We start from the raw sequence: 17,137 nt of genomic DNA, 5'->3' as shown, positions 1-17,137 counted from the left end.
TCCAATAATACAAGTACAATACAATATGCGAAACCCTGCATATGCAACTTCAACTCGTACTTGACTATTTCTTTTTTCATAACCGCTTAATATAATAACCGCTTAATTTCATAACGTCTTACCTGTGTTTCAGTAACATTCAACAGTTTCGCCATGTCAGCCCTCTCCCCGGACGACAGGTACTTCTTGACTTCGAACAGTTTCTCCAGCTCGAAGATCTGTCTCCCGGTGAAGGTGGTCCTGGCCTTCTTCCTCCTGCCGGCGCCGGAGTCCTCGCCCTCCTCGCTGGTGAGGGAGCCCTCTCCACCGAGCGGAGAGCGCACATCCTCCGTTGACTTCTTACGTTTTATTAGCTTGGATGGATCTGTAATTAGAATGTAATTAAAAGTTTTGTTAAACTGTACAGCTTTTACATAAGTTTCTAACTTTAAAATTAATTATCCTTCTAATACTATAAATGTGCAAAGTTTTTTGGATGTATATATGTTTGTTACTCTTTCACTCAATAACCACTTGACGGATATCTACAAAATTTTGATATGCAGATAGTTCATAACTTAGATTAAAATGTAGGATAGTTTTTTATCCCGATTTCATGTTCCAGTGGGCTTCTTTTCGATTAGTAGCCGGTGGAGCTGCGGGCAACAGCTCGTTATAAATATAATAGTAATAACTGCAGGCAATTACGTTTTATTATAAAATTTCTTAGAATATAGTCCTAATTTATTTTATGGAAAAATTATGCTCAATGACATATTGAAGTAATAGACACCGTATTTATAAAAAGCTTTAAACAATACAGTTTTAAGTTTCAAAACGTATTTACAAACGGGCACAGCAGAACTCTCTAACTTAAAGATTCAAACACAAAAAAAACATATATTAATTTTACAATCGAAAGCTAATCAAGAAATCTAAATTATCAATTAACCCCTTCCCGTTGACCTCAGAGCGCAATAAAAGTGGCCCTCAGTCATCAATTAGCGCGCTTCTGTAAATCACACAGACAAACATTAATAGCTCGCTGTAAATCTGAGTGAGTTTACTGTCCCAGCCTTAGATATCCCAAATGTATGCGTGTTGAGCAACTGGTGGCTTCACTTTGATTTTATATGCATTTATTTATTTTGTTCAATGATCACGCAGTGTGAGGTATTGGGACTTCATATTGAACCTATCAAAACTATTTTTTTTTTCAAACCGGTGAAATCAATATGGACTTTCTTCGCCTAAGAGAAGGTGGACAGGTATACCGTACCCTTGCCGGCTAAACCTATCGGGTTTTTCAGCCTTTTTTGTACAAATCTTCCCTTTACAGTGTAGAGGAGGAATAAGACCGGGGTTCAAAAGCTAGAATTCGTTCGCATGCCAGTTTACTTAATTAAATAGACTTCTTCATTCCAAAATACCTTCCTGATTATAGATTCGAAACCAACAAGGTGTCTACAATTAATATTTTTACTAGGCTCACATAAGAGCAAGAACTTCAACTAATTATTTAACTTGAACAGCCACTGTGAAATACGAGAAAATCTGTCTAGAAACAGCTGGCTCTAGTATCGCACGCAGTAATAAAACAAACCTAGCGACGTTATCAAACTACAGAGTAATGAAAACGACAGTAGTCGCAGCACTCCGCAAATAGAGAATACAGTTTGCGCTACTCTGTGCCCATGTCTACTGCTCTCAAAATCAAAGTATTTTAATGGATGATGACGGTGAAGGGCGATTTGATACTGATTCGCAATACAGCCGTGTTATTACCCTGATATGCATAGCTTTGCGAAAACTCTGCGAAGCCGACAATATTTGTAATAACACACAAAATTAGTGAAATTTAATGAAAAGGGCAAACAGACGTGAAAAATTTGTTTTTAGTTATCCTTAGTACGAGTAGCATTTTTTTCCCACCATAGAACTAGAAGTATCTAAAAACAACATTCTACGATAATTATTACAAAATAAGGCAGTTATACTTTAAGTAATTAAACTACACGAGAAAGACGCGTACATACTGAAAATAGCAAACAGATTGCCTCTTAAAATAGGTAGTAAGTATCGTTTATAACTGAGTACGGACATCGAGTACTGAGTGATATATCGAGTGTTTACAATGTAGAGACAGTTAATTCAGCGGTTTATTGAGAGACGTCGCGTTTCTCGGTGGTTCTCGGTACGGGGGGCGACCGGCGATGCGGTAAGGGTGCGGTTAGATGGACAACCAACGTAAGTACACTACAATAGTCCTGGATTGCAACGCATTGCCATACACCGACACAACAACGCGGATGACGTAGCACGGCGGTTCAGGTTTAGTCAGTAAAAGTCTGACACTACCCATTTCCTCCCCCGAGGGAGTGGGTGTCCATGAGGATCCCCCCGCCTAAACAAAAAAAAAAAAAGGTCCCCATTCTGCTATTTACAATGGCCGATAAATGAATGAAAATTGTCTCAAAATGACACTTTTCGAAATCTCATAAGCATTTTTTCTACACAATAATTGGAAATATTGTATGGAACGGTACACTCAAGGTCAATAAAATGATTTTTCAATTATTGTGTTGGCAAAATGCTTAAGAGAATAGAAGTAATTTCAAATTTATTCCAACTGGAATTCATTCATCGGCCTTTGTAGATAGCAGAGCCCTGATATGAGTATATTACAGTTGTGAAAGAGAGATTCTGTGCTACATCGTGTAGAGCGCTGTCCCGCTCATTCAAAACCTATTTGAATATATATAATATGTTGGTAGGCTTCCTGTCCGGGCTGTGGGTGCTAACATCTGTATGTGACACGGTAAATTAAATCTGTGTAGTAAATACGTGTTACAAGACCTGCAGACTTGTAAACACGATGTGGTTTGCAACGGTCATCTCCGGTAGACGATTGATTCCGTGTATGCAAACTTCTGCTTATAGCAACATCATATTTCTTCAACAGTTTTAGCTATATTTGCTATTGAAGTGTATGTGAAGGGAGGCTAAATAAGCCTTTTTGTAACGTAACGCGATACAGCGCCAGTTTTTCTTGGTTCTCTTACGGATCCCGTAGCATTGGACATTCTCCTCTCGATTAGTAGTTCCTCTCTCAATTTTTTTTTCGATAAAGCCTAAGCATAAGTAAAATTATTAATTTGACAGTACAAACTTCTACTCCCGACCCGCTGCCGTCTAAGCTCATGATTAGACTCTTGTTGGTTCCGAAACTAGTGGGACGATCCCGATAAATACAAGTAAGTTTATCATTGTTTGTTATAAAAAATCCAATAATAATGATTAAATGTAATGAGTACTATTATCTTTGATTTAATTGACTCTACGAGAAACGTACACAGGTCTTTATGAACATACAGTACAGGCTGTCTCGACAAAGCTGGCGCCATTAACACGCAGCTTTACAACGTCGCTACACGAGTGAGCGCAGAGAGTAATTCAATGTGCTCGGCTCTTTGTCTCAGCTTTGACATTTAGCAGAGAAAATTGCGGGATTTGTATCTCGTTCGAAAACTTTAAATTACATTGCGCGCTTAATACTGATAGTACTTATAGAAACGAAAACAATTGCGTCGTTGTAATGTTAATATATTTGCGATATAATTTGTTACATATTTCGTTGAATTTTATGAATGCGGGGTAGTGCGGCTAGCCAAATCGTTACTTAGTGAGTTGGCAAGTCTCAATCTAATAGTCCAATACTAGAGCAGGATAATTATAAATTCATATTTATATGTCGAAAAAAACAATAGAGAACTCCATTGTTATTTACTGAATATATTTAAAGATAACAACATATAGGAAAGCATTACCCGTTCATGAGCATACTGACAAACAATTACACACGAATACCTAAATAAAGTTTCATATCTTAAATATAAAGTCTGGCTGAGATTAAATCACGAAAATATCTAGAATTTGTACCGAGATGTCCCCTCCCCTCATAACTTCCAACTGTACATTTTGATACAGAAAATTGAAACTGAAATCTGTAGCATATTTCAGTCGCGTTGCCATAGCAATATAATAATGTGGGTGAAATATTAGTTGCGATAAATTCGTATTTTAAGGCGTATTAAGTGGCCGTTTAGTGAAGGCGATTGGAATGAGGTAATGATTTTGTTGCTATGTTTATTACACCCTGTGTATGTGTTCTGTTTTTTGGATGTGTACGGTTTTACGGTTTTCTTTTTTTTATGGTTTTGGCTGTCTATAATTACGAAACAATTAACGACTATAAGTACATAGCCTAGTAGTTCAGGGCACCTCACCAAACCCACTGCGCGTCGTGTCGCGAGTTCTTTACCTGCGTAGGCCAAGCATGTGTGTGAGTTTAGGTGGTGAGTTGTATGTTTGTGAAACCTTCCGCGACACAAGGATTATTATATTATATAATTAGTTTATTTAAAAATAAATTATAATGTAAATTACTTGAAAATTATATTGATTCGATGCAATTAAAATAAATATATTCGTACGAAAATTCAATGGACAAAATACTATGTATCAGGTATAAAGTCCACCACGCCACGCTTTTCCAAGAATTAAGCGTCCGTAGTTGTGAATTAGTGACGTTCTAAACATTCACAATATTTCATGTCTACGAAACCCAGTGCAGGATAAACGTTCTACAGTTGGTTAAGTTATATTACACATTATATAGTAAGTAGAAACTTGTCGAAAGACGAAGAAAACAATAGTTTTATCGTACTGGGCACAAACAAAAGAAAACTGTATTTTTTTCATCTGTATCATTTATCATATCACTATATTTCCTATAACTGTGCTTATGTAAATATCGATTATAATTAAAGTTCAAGCTATCTACACAGCAAATTTCATCAAAATTGGCCTACTAGTTAAGCCTTGAAAGCGTCACAAACAGAGTTACTTTCTCGTTTATTATGAATGTTGTTTATAAAGTAATAATGATCGAAAATGATTGATATTGTAACGGATCACTTTAGCCCGATATTAACACATACCCCGAGCCTTACGTAACGTATAACATTAATTTGATTAATGTCGTGTCTCAGAATAGACCCCCCGGTTTTGGTTAATGGGAGGTAAGAGAGCGTCTCTTTTTGTTTTAAGTACATTACAAATAAAGTTTAAAAGAACCTTAGGGAGAGAAATGATTGAAATTGTTTTATCAAATAGAAGATTTTTTGAGTTTACCAAGGTTCTAATAAAAATATTGTAAACTCCACACTTATGTTGGAAAGTAGCGTCATTCGAGGAATTACTACTTCAATTCCATGATGATTTCAGGCAGTAAAGAAAAACTTAAGATAAAAAATAAGACCTTTAAATGAATTGGTCCTATGTAAAATCAATAATATGTATATCTTAAAATAGTTAGTAGTTAACACCCACTTATAAAGCTCAGTGGTTCTCTACAAAGTATAAATCCCTTTAACTAAGCCTAATGATGTTGGAGCGTAACTTGATAATTAACCGAGTACTTAGCGTGTAATTAACAACATACAATTAATTGCTTAGCATAACATTATGCCATTACGTGAGAAAAGCTCAGCGGTGGCATGAGCGTCGCATGCGCACTTATGTGACGCTGTAAGGTAGAGACCGCAGTGGGTGGGCGTGCGAGAGAATACACCTGATGTATTTAAATGCCAAGTATGAAATTATGTCTCTATGAGTGATTTTCATTTTTAATACAAGTAATAAGTAATATTGCGTATTAAATAAGAGCCAATTCTTTAGTTAAAACAATTATGACGCTTTAATTTGCTCTTACTTTATAGAGTTGTTAAACTAAACTGGTAACAAATCAGTTTTTTGAAAAACAATTTAAACTTTCTAAGTAAAATGTTTCAGTTTGAAGACGTCTACCAATGATCTTCTTCATTTCGATTTTCGTTTTTCATTTTATATACTTTTACTTTTTACTATATGAAAATAAATTCTCATTATTCCATCTCCCCGCTCCGCCTATCGCTCCGCTCATCACGCAGACCCCAACAGTGCTGATTCACCATTGACTCAGAGTACGTCATATCGGTTACAATACTACCGAGAATTGTGTTATGTTAGCGCTGACTACCGACACTTACTGCTAATTGTTATTATATGGCAGACATTGTGTTCAATCAACGATTAGATAATCTTCAAGAGAAATCCGTTTTACAACGGTAAACTTTAACTTTGTGTATTCTGGTTACTTTTTTTTTTGCTATATCTGGGGAATTGTATACGTGTTAGTGTGTCAGTATGTTATAACTTTAATAGAGAGCTTTTTTATTTATATGAAACATGACATATCATTGTAATCTTTGTTAGTAACTTGGTAAGAAAAAACGATATAACAACCGAATTTCGGCGTTTCATATAAAGCTTAATTACAAATAGAAATTAAAAACGCGTGACAAAGGGCTCCCTACTAGACTAAAAAAACAAATCAGTTGCTTAACCTCAATCCTTATTTCCATTATTTATTAAGTTTTTATAGCGACACTGTCTCGCTGTCACGGTGCATGAGATTCAGCCTGGTGACAGATGGACAGACCGAAGTGCTTTGTGCTATCTTACTCACAATATATTCTAGTTCGTCTCACTCCAACACTGTCAACTGTAAATATATTTCTAGCTTGTAATCCTCTGGGGATTGCAGCCGTGTCGAAGCATCCTGTTTTCATTGCCGTCGTTTTAAATATCTATTAAACTTAAATGTCATCACTTTTTTTAGAGCAATTGCTCGAAATCATCTTTCAATTTACTGAGTCATTCAATTTATATTCTGGTATAAGCGGTAAAAATAACGTACATACGTACATAACGCCACCTTGTCTCAGAACTACTAAAGTCTTGTAATTAGTACTAGAGAACTCATATACGTATTAATAATTAAATTTATAAAAATAACATAACATATAGATAAATTACACCCAGATACAAAGGTCGTGCTCATTACACAAACATTTGTCCTGGGCGGGAATCGAACACACGCCCTTCGGTATAGCAGTCAGGGCCACCAACCTCTAGAGAAACTGGCCAGTCGTTGCCTTTATTGCAAGTTTAGCACTGTCTACGTTATATCCGGCTCTATGACTATACGTCAAACTATTACTATAACAGCACATACAGTTCAATGTTCAGTGCGTAATTTAATTATTTTAAATACTGACGCTATTTATAACACTATAGGTATTTCCCCTAATCGTTCAATTTTGAACTCTATGTTATTCACAAAAGGATACATTTAGTACACCTTAGTGACGCTAATAACAAATTGTGTTTGCTTGCATTGTTTAATCTGGACTTAATGCAATGTTCTAATCTCATTATTTCTATATGGGTTTAGGTAGCAGTACAGTCAGCAAAAAAAGCTATAAACTGTCCCAAAAGTGTTCTAAAAATAATTAATATTTTGAGTGGTGAAAAGTAGTTTTAACACAAGATCTCTACTTAAAAGTATCGGAAAATCAGTATTATAGATTTTTTTATATTCTTTACGAGGTTTTTAATCTTTGTTTGCTAACATTTTTTTTGCTGACCATACCGGAGCCAATTCCCTATTAACCACTGTACAAATGTCTGCCCGTCACTTAACCAGCGTTTGATTGACAGCCAATGATATAAGACTGAATGAGTGAAGGTAATTGAGTGAGTCATTGTCCGTTACACATTCACACTGTCATTACTCATGCAATATTGCGAATTCCAATCTACATCTGTGACGCCGCGCGCTGTGGTAATCGTAGCTTTAAAAGGAATGAATGAAGCCTACTACTACTCTTCAAAAGTAAGACCGCTGTCGTTGTGTAAAAGGGACGCTACTCTACGTTGGAGAATTAGTATCTCGCTTCCATAATGACAGAATTTAAAAGGTGGTGGTTAAGCCAATTTTTTTCGGATAGAAAGACATCAAATGACTCCTCCCACTTTGGGTTGAGAAGGAAGGGACTTTTACTTAATAAAATACACCTTTTCAGCAGGCAGTCTCGGCAGGTATCAGCTCTAACGGGCTCCACAGAGTTTGCTGACATGCTACTTAATTCCTGATATAATAGATATATACAACTATCTATATTTTTTAAAGTCGCTCTACTACCGCCGTCCTGACTTACAAGAGCTGAAAAATTTCTTCTCCCGAATTTTAATTCCGATTTCCGTCTCAACAAAAATAAATACTGTAATATTTCCTTTCCACATCCGACGCAATTCTTTAGAAGAAAACCGTCAATCACATCACAAGGAGGTTGGTCATCGTCCATTTGTTCATACACAGGTGCCGCATCTTAACGTCCGCGTCCATGCTGATTTACACATCCCTGACGGACAGACAGAGTTTATTACAGTCATTTAACATTAGCAGACTCTTTACATCGATCTTTATTTGATTTTCAAACATTATCGAATGAGGTTCGCGTGTTTTTGAGATGGGGATCCAATTATATTGGGTAAGTGGTGTTTTCGAGTGCGCTTTGTAGTTTGTTTGCGGTTGCAATTTTCTTTGTTTTGATCTGGGATGTAGTGATCTGGTTTTCGTTTCAACTAGTTCTAACTTAGTATGTTATATATCTGGAAGCTTTGTCACCTGTGTAATTAAATTTCTGGTTTCTGATTCAGACTTGTCGCAACTATAAGTTTATGTGATACGATCAGCTTAATAAATCAATGAGGAAAACCAGATGTTTAATATATTAAGATGTTATAAATATCTGGCTTTCTTACATGCATATTCACCTGTTATAAACTCTACTCCAGATCTTACTTTTAAGCAAAAAACTTTGTCACAATAAGGTTTCAGGTATCATCCAAGCATAAGGGACGTCTCGGCATTACGTAGCCTTTCAGTATCACCAGCTTATTCCTCATAAACTTTATCCTCACCAGCAGTAGGTCAGCAGTCAATCACAGCTTGTCTATTGTTTTAAAAGTAAATTAACGAGAACATTTGACATAGATTTAGTGGCGGTTGTTTAAATTCTCTTTTCTCTTCGGAAGCAAGCTTTCGAGACGTTTCTGTGAATCCACGGATGTAACACACCACTCACGGACGGACAGAGCAACAACAAACACTGACAGACAACTGTAATAAAGAGAAAAACGTGTTCGCGTTAACGGTTCTGCGAGAAGCAAAGGATTTTGTAAAATTTATATAAAAATGTTCATGTTATCTATTAGCTCTCGATATTATAAAGCTGAGCTTTTTAATCGTTTGTTTGCAACAAATAACGGGTTGGAAATATATTTTTACAATAGATTTCTTTTTTCAGAAATTTCTCGTATCTCTGAAATGCTGCTAGTATTTTTTAATATGATGTGCATTTCATTAGTGCTTAATATTTCTCGACCTTATGACCAATGGACTGCAATATGTAAGTTATAGCAGAGTAGCTGAGGTCCCCACACGAGGTTCGATACCCCTACCCTTTGATGTGGGAGTTGTTTTTTTGCTTACATCTTTGTATCAACCATAGCACAGAAGAAGCCTGTTTCAGCTTTACTAAACACATGTATACATCCTGAATTGATATAACTATTACGCGAACAGCACCACATACCCCTTTCCTCTCAGTCCTCACCGGGACTCCATATTGATGAAGCCGTAACATTCGGCCGCAGTAAATCGAGAGTGATCTTTTGAAGTTTGAAGTGATTCGTGTGAACGAGGCGACGGTTTATGATGCGCTGGGGACTGTTATTGTTTTATTGTGATGATACTGGCAGGTTGCCGGCTTTCCACACGTATGTTTCCATTTTCATTACATGTTTAGCCGATTGCAGATAGGAGGAGAATCTTCAGCTATATTTTCGTTTGTGTATGGCTGTACTCGTAGATTTCTTTTTGAATTTGGGATAGATTTTTGACCTCTTGTATCATTGTGAGCGAGTATGCTAAGGCTGTGAACGCTAAGGAACTGGTATTGTAATCTTACAATTTTCTTTTCGCACTGAATATATTTTATTCAAAATGGACACATGGACATTCAAAGCAGTAAATGAAACTCTGTAGTTAAAAGTAACTTATAGTTAATTGAGAATAATTCTTTCGATTAAACACCAAATTCTGAGGGCAGAGATTAAATCGAATTGAAGTGCTTAAGCATTGATTTATCAACCCTTAATAGTCATTTAAGTGGCCCTGAGTTTCCCAGTCACATCTATGTATAATCGCTTTAAATCGAGTCAATCATAGCAATGAACGCTCGCATTAGTAACATAATTACACAGAACACCAAACGTCCCATTAAGCTGACTATAATCGATTAGGCGCCGCACTTGTGAAACAACCGCTACCTAATTTATCGATTCAATTTAACGATCATTTTATATCGATTAACCGTTATTGGATAACGATATTTATTAACATCATTATGGCTCATCACTAGTTGTGTGAAAGCTGTATTCGGATTGCAACTTTGCTGTGTTGAACTTAAAGATTATTTTGAAATGAATTTATGTGGTTAGTTAATTTGTATTAATATAAATGAGTGGTTTGTCTAATCCTCTGATCTTTGCGATTACTATGCTGTTGATGTGAATACGAAAGTTTAGATCATTAGATGTTTGTTATTAAATCACGTTATAAACGATGAACAAATTCTCATTTAATTAAATTAGTGTAAAACCTCATCATCTTCCTAGCCTTTTTCCAAGCAGTTAAGTATCAGTGTTTTACAAGAAGCGACTGCCTATCGGACCTCCACAACCCCTTTACCGACAACACGATACCTCATAGTTAGACTGGTTGTCAGACTTTCTTCTTTTTTTCAGACTACTCGAAACCGGGACCAACAATACAATGTCTTTCAAAATACGGAGGTAATCGTTATGACATAGATAGCCACCCATCCACGTACCAACCATATCGAGCGTAGCTTAACCTGTGATCGATCCACTGGTGCAGTTGTGACTTGGCGGGCGAATTATATATATTCTGTTTAGACTTAATCTAAATAGCACTTAGGAGACTAATACTTTTAAAAACGTTCCTTTACTATCATTTAAGCTTGATTTAACAGTATTTATCTTAACTAAAAATCTACATTTAAGGCCTATAGTGAATATATTCTAAACATCTATTCATATTTTACAAATTCAGCTACAAACGCATTAAGCACGTCTTAGGCATTAAATATTCAGTCTAGAATTAATTATCAGCGATCTATAATCCAGTTGTAGTAATAGCTAGATCTAATTAACAGCACACGTTGTATTTAATTACCCGGTGATTGTCATTAAAACTAATTTATTGTCATCTTGGCTTATGAGGTATTTATTTATTGCATGTGTATATCGGTTGCCTAAAGTTTTGAGAAAATCAAATTATTTTTATCAGCTCACATAGCTTCGATACTATAATTTAAATTAAAATGATTAATTTCGCTTTCAATTGAGTTTCACTTGGTATATAACATTAAACTGCTATTAATATACAATGACATAAACACAATAACTACTAGGATACCGCATATATTCTAATATACTATTGAGTGTGTTAATCCATTCAATTTCGCATACCCATACAAAAAAAAATCAATCTCGACTTTTGGTCGTAGTCGAGTGGCGTACGCACCGGTTCCAACGTGTCTCTGAGATCCCGGGTTCGATCCTCTGTCGGATCAATGTAAAAATTCACATTTCTACATTGTCTCGGGTCTGGGTGTTTGTGGTACCTTTCTATGTATCTGAATTCCATAACACAAGAGCTTTAGCAACTTACTTTGGGTCCAGAACAATGTATGTGATATTGTTCGCATTTATTTATTTATTCATATAGGTGTTATTAATTTATTTATATACGTACTTTTAAGATTTACCACAGTACATTTTTCGAAAAGTATCAATCACAGTAGGAACTAACAAAGATGAATTTAAGTAATAAAGGGCCGAGCTACTGCGAGCCACTGACATCCACTGGCATCTAACGCCAGCTACTGGCATCCACCACCAGCTACTGGCATCCACCGCCAACCATTGCCAGTCAGCTTCGGGCCAATGATTTACACCCCGCGGCACGAGCAGTCGCCGAGATTAAAGCTTGCAACCCCGCGGGACCACGCCGGGACCAACGGACATTAAAATTAGATGATCTTTGTATTTTTAAACACATTTCAAGTTATTAAGGGAATTTTAGAAGTGTGGTATTGTTCAGTGGTTGAGAGTAATTATGGTTGACTTTTGATCTGAATTGTATTTAGAATGGCCATCGTAATTAGGACTAGGCATTTATCTAAAAATATAGATGGTTACTAGGATTTGCTCTTAAAATCTAAGTTTTATAGGTAAGTCTTGTTCACTTTACTTAGCTGCCTAAACTTGTCGGGCAATTCTGAAAAATATCTGTGCAAGTAAGTATCTCTTCAGTGCAATAAAACATTTGGATACAAATAAGACAATTCCCTAAACAAACTCCCAAAACGCAGTCCAAAACTAAACGATCCGCAATTACTTTAAAGTTCAAAAGAAACAACACGAATGCCTCAATAATCTAAATTGTGTCTTAAATCAATCTAAGAATAGCCAACATCTCACACCCGATCTTATAATAAGCTATATCAATAGTCGGCGTGAACAGGACAAAATAAAGCGCTAATGGGCTATCACCGGCTTTGTTCTATTTGCGGGCGGAGCGCGAAACGATGGTAATGCGTTTATTTTGACATGCTTTCATTATCGATGGGGGCTTTATTAGGACTGGGGACACTGCATGATGGTAGCGAAGCTGCTAATATAGTCTATAGGCGATTAATTTTACCCTTGTGCTTTTATTTACGGTAGGTTAATACGTTACCTGAATTTAAATTCAATAGAATTTTGTAAGAAGTATTTTATTTACTAGTATTTATTACTTGATACGTATCGGATATGTATAATCGGATTGTAATGTAGGTACTTTTGAGAAAGAAACTTTGTTGGGTTATGCAATTATTGAAATAATTCACTCCTAGATTTGTTCACAAATATATCGTTTACGATTGACCTGTTCTGTAATGTGAATTTAATTGAATATACCTATCCTGAATCAATGTATGTAAATTAGTGATTGTTTCGATGTGGGTATGATCGCATAGCGTGTGACAGTGCAGTCCCGGCCTTATTGCCGCATCGAGTACGCTAGTCTAAACAAGGGGGCGGCGAGTGCGGACTGCTACAAATTGGACGATCGAGACTCGCGCCAGTAACTGGCATGCAGGGATGTCCCGTCGATGAAATCTTCACTAATTTGTAATTTAGTCCGAAAACTTTGAAAGCTATATTTTAATTTAGATTTGATACATACATTATCTACTTATAGGCAAAGACTTGGCAGTGTCAGGATGGAAAAACAATGCTCACCATATCATAATAACAGAGTATAGCTTATAATTTCTAATCAAATGTACTGATATTAGTTTAAGGGGGAGTACAATAATGATTAGGTTAGGGTTGTCGAGCGATACGGAATCGAATGTGCATGAATCAACAATACATAATATTAACTACATGTTTTAAATCTGTACGACAAAACTATTAAAAAAGGTGTAGAAATAAAAGTATTGTAACTATTGACACATGTCACAAACAACCATCAGAAAATTTTAAAACAATATATTGAAATAATTCATTTTAACCAAGTTGAATTTTGACGCCGACTGTACTTACTAGCCGAATTACTGGCATCCAGGGATGGCACGTGTTAACTAATACGCAGTTATATTTAAGATTTATTCAGTTAAATACCAGGCCGATTCGTTTAGACTAATATAATAGTGATTAAGCGTAATTTATCAACTAGAATATTGCACATTTAATATGAAATAAATTCGATTTTACTATCCAGTTTTAACTAGCTTGGGAAGGTAATAAACAGTAAGTATTATTATCAAATTACCTAACTATTGACTCGATACCTCTGTACCGAGAAAATGAGAGATAGGGCTTTACAGCCTATCGTGACGTCTCTTTTACACCATTGCAACAGTCTTACTTTATAAAATTAGTAAAGTCCCCAAGGAAACTTTCACCTGAAATTACATTTTGTTTTTCTTCAAAAGTACTGAAACAGCGAGGTAACCTAATGAAATTTAATGAACTGTTACATGTAACGAGTAATATTGCATGTACTATAAATCATGTGGCATGAAGGAAACTGATGCACACGTACTAACACGATCACGTACACATTGTAAACATTACCGCAATTTAGAGTTTTTTTAACACTTTTATAATGCAAATACTAAAAATAAGGAAACTTGTTTTGTTACGTCGCAGAAATGACGTACAAAGTTAAAATAATATGTCAATTGGTATAAAATAATATTTGCTCCCAATATCTCGTCGTGCACACTGAATATAAATAGTTGAGCAGTGTCAAGAAATGTTATGATTTCCCAATAAAACGAGGCGAAGTGCGAATCATATCCACTAATCTGAGCTCTGACAAATGACAGCCCTAAACCACATATTAACATAGATAAATCGTGGTCCCGACAAACTCGCGATTGACGCAATAAAGCCTGGGTTACTATAGCCACCATTAATCCATATAAATTTACTTGCTAAAAATAAATTGGCAACCCTAAGAGACACAGCTGCAACGACCAATAGCTTATTGCTTGGACGTTCTACGTTTGAATTACATCTCGCAAACATAGCTCTGCACTCGGACAAATATTATATTTTCTTCCTGCACTTGTTTTAAGGTCACTTATCGTTTGTTATTTAGTTTAGGGTGTGTGTGAGTGGTTGTTAAAGTATTCGTCTCGATTAAAACGATAGAAATGCAACGGCAATTCGATATTAGTTGTGTTGTGCGAGCAGTCGCAGGAATGCTAAGAATACACTCTGACGCCGATTGACAAATTGTGGATGAACGTTTGGGATGATAGGAGCGGGCAGGGTCGATGGACTACGATATTAATACACATTGTTGAATTAAAGAGAGATACTTTGCAATGACTGGTATTTAGAATAAATATAATTATCATAATGTAAATAATATCAATTTAATGCAGAATAGGAGCGATTACGAAAGCAGTAGTTGAAGTACTCGTGAAGGAGAATTGTGTTACCTTTAGCTCATTTTCGAAGACAATTTGATTCCGAAAATAAGGATCATTAAGATCGTTAATCCTTTTTACCTCTTTCTTACGACGATTGAAAACAATTAGGTGCACCACATATAGCCTGGATAACAACCTCATACTTAACCAGTAATTAGGAATAATAACCCCAACAAGCGTACGAACCAAAACAAAGCATTTAACACTCCAATTAAATACTACCATAACCCCTTCAATAAAGCTGAGTGCAACAGTTTGCGAGCACGAGCATGAGCATGGACGCATGGACGCATGGACTAAAAAATAAACGCATGGAGCGATAAAAACACAATACCATAAAGACAATACGATGACTAACGAATAAGAGGCAGCGCACACTGCGGCGCGGTGTAGGGATGTTACTGATGTTACCGAGCAACTGAAACGACGGGTATCCGAAATGAAAATGAATAATAATACTACTTTACACAACGCTTTCAAGTCTCAAACTCAGTAAAAGTTTTTCTTACTTAGAGATTTCTAAATACATAATTATAGAACAAACGATCGTGTTCATCACACAAACATTTGTTATGGCTCTAACCTCTACCCAACAGGCCAATATACATTTATTTCTTATAATTTTTGTTATTTACAGGAAGTTCCAACAAACTGTAACTATATAAATTTATAACTGATACTAAGTAGTATTATTCAGTTTTTCGCTTTCAATAATAGATTCGAAATATTTTAACACAACCTTATAAGACGCCTATTATTATTACAACTATGACGCAATTTGTAATAACTGAATGTCTTAACACGTATTGCAATTATATTATTAGATAGAAATAGTGTCCGCGTCGCAAAGACTATGTCGTCATTATATTGGCAAATTTAAATATATGTAATTGTGAAATTATTACAATAATCTATACTAATATATAAAGCTGAAGAGTTTGTTTGTTTGTTTGAACGCGCTAATCTCAGGAACTACTGGTTCGAATTGAAAAATTATTTTTGTGTTGAAGAGACCATTTATCAAGGAAGGCTATAGGCTATATAACATCACGCTGCGACTAATAGGAGCGAAGATGCAATGGAAAATGTGGAAAAAATGGGGAAAATTCTAACCACGTGAACGAAGTCGCGGGCAACAGCTAGTTATGTATATATGAGTGTAGATATTATACTATTTAATTGAGGTAATGTAAAAATATTAATAACTAGCTGTTACTTGCAGCTCGGCCCACACGACTCCCATCGTACATAACTCATCCTTCTTTATCGTGGTCGGATCAAAAATTGCCTATATATATTACAATCCTTATACCAAATTTCATCGAAATCGTTGCAGCAGTTTTGATGTGAAGAGGTACAAACAAACATAATTAATAAATGGCACAACCAATGAAAATGTGTTTAATATGAGAATAGCTACGTGGACTACACATCTAGTAGTCCACGAATTTTACCAATTGTAAGAGAAGAAAACAAAGGAAAATATTTGTTTCCCTAATAAAAAATATTAATAAAATAATACAGTTTGAAAAATACATTTCTTAATTAATCAATCCCCAACAAAAAATATTACATTGTACGAGCGACGTGCGCCAACCCTTATAAAAACAATGCGTCCCATCTGCGACCGTCCGTGTACTAAAAATGATTACGCTGCCGAAAACAAAAGGCCATTTACGCTGAGCAAGCCCCGCTAATTGGTAGGTATCCCCAACTCGGCCGGGTAACATAACCCTGTGAAGTTCGGGGAATCTTGTGTGTTTGTTTGTGCGCGCGTGTGGTAACGTAATGGATCGTTCGACTTTAGTGATCGGTTACACAGAACTTCTAGTTATGTCTACTACAAACTTCATGAATTTCTGTACGGCTGACGATGGATTGTTGTTTAGATTTGTGACATTTGGGACTGAGGCTAATGTGTCTTTTTGGCCTATGACCTACCTTCCTTTTTATTTATACATTTAATAAACAGAACAATATAAATTATTTTTTGTGATAAGTAATAGGCCAAAAACTCATCGTCCATTCGTATCAAGGACAGTCGATTAAAACCTAAACACACACACAATCATTTGTAGAGCAAAGTGTAAAACAAAAATATACCTACATACTATATATTATTATTATGTCAT

The 17,137-nt window shown here is 35.7% G+C and overlaps 1 protein-coding gene across 2 annotated transcripts in view; it reads right to left on the bottom strand.

The window, feature by feature from the left end:
• Window positions 1-17,137, bottom strand: part of LOC113499697 (homeobox protein engrailed) — a 92,418-nt gene that overhangs the window by 40,336 nt on the left and 34,945 nt on the right. For both annotated transcript variants that reach the window (XM_026880264.1, XM_026880263.1), the window contains exon 3: window positions 123-364. In XM_026880264.1, coding sequence (XP_026736065.1) covers window positions 123-364 — 242 coding nt within the window. The remainder of the gene's footprint in view (window positions 1-122; window positions 365-17,137) is intronic.

This window comes from Trichoplusia ni, chromosome 12 (genome assembly GCF_003590095.1).
Source record: "Trichoplusia ni isolate ovarian cell line Hi5 chromosome 12, tn1, whole genome shotgun sequence".
In the NCBI taxonomy this organism is placed as follows: Eukaryota; Metazoa; Arthropoda; class Insecta; order Lepidoptera; family Noctuidae; genus Trichoplusia; species Trichoplusia ni.
Note: the sequence above shows the minus strand (reverse complement) of the source record. Positions and strands in the feature narration are given on the sequence as shown.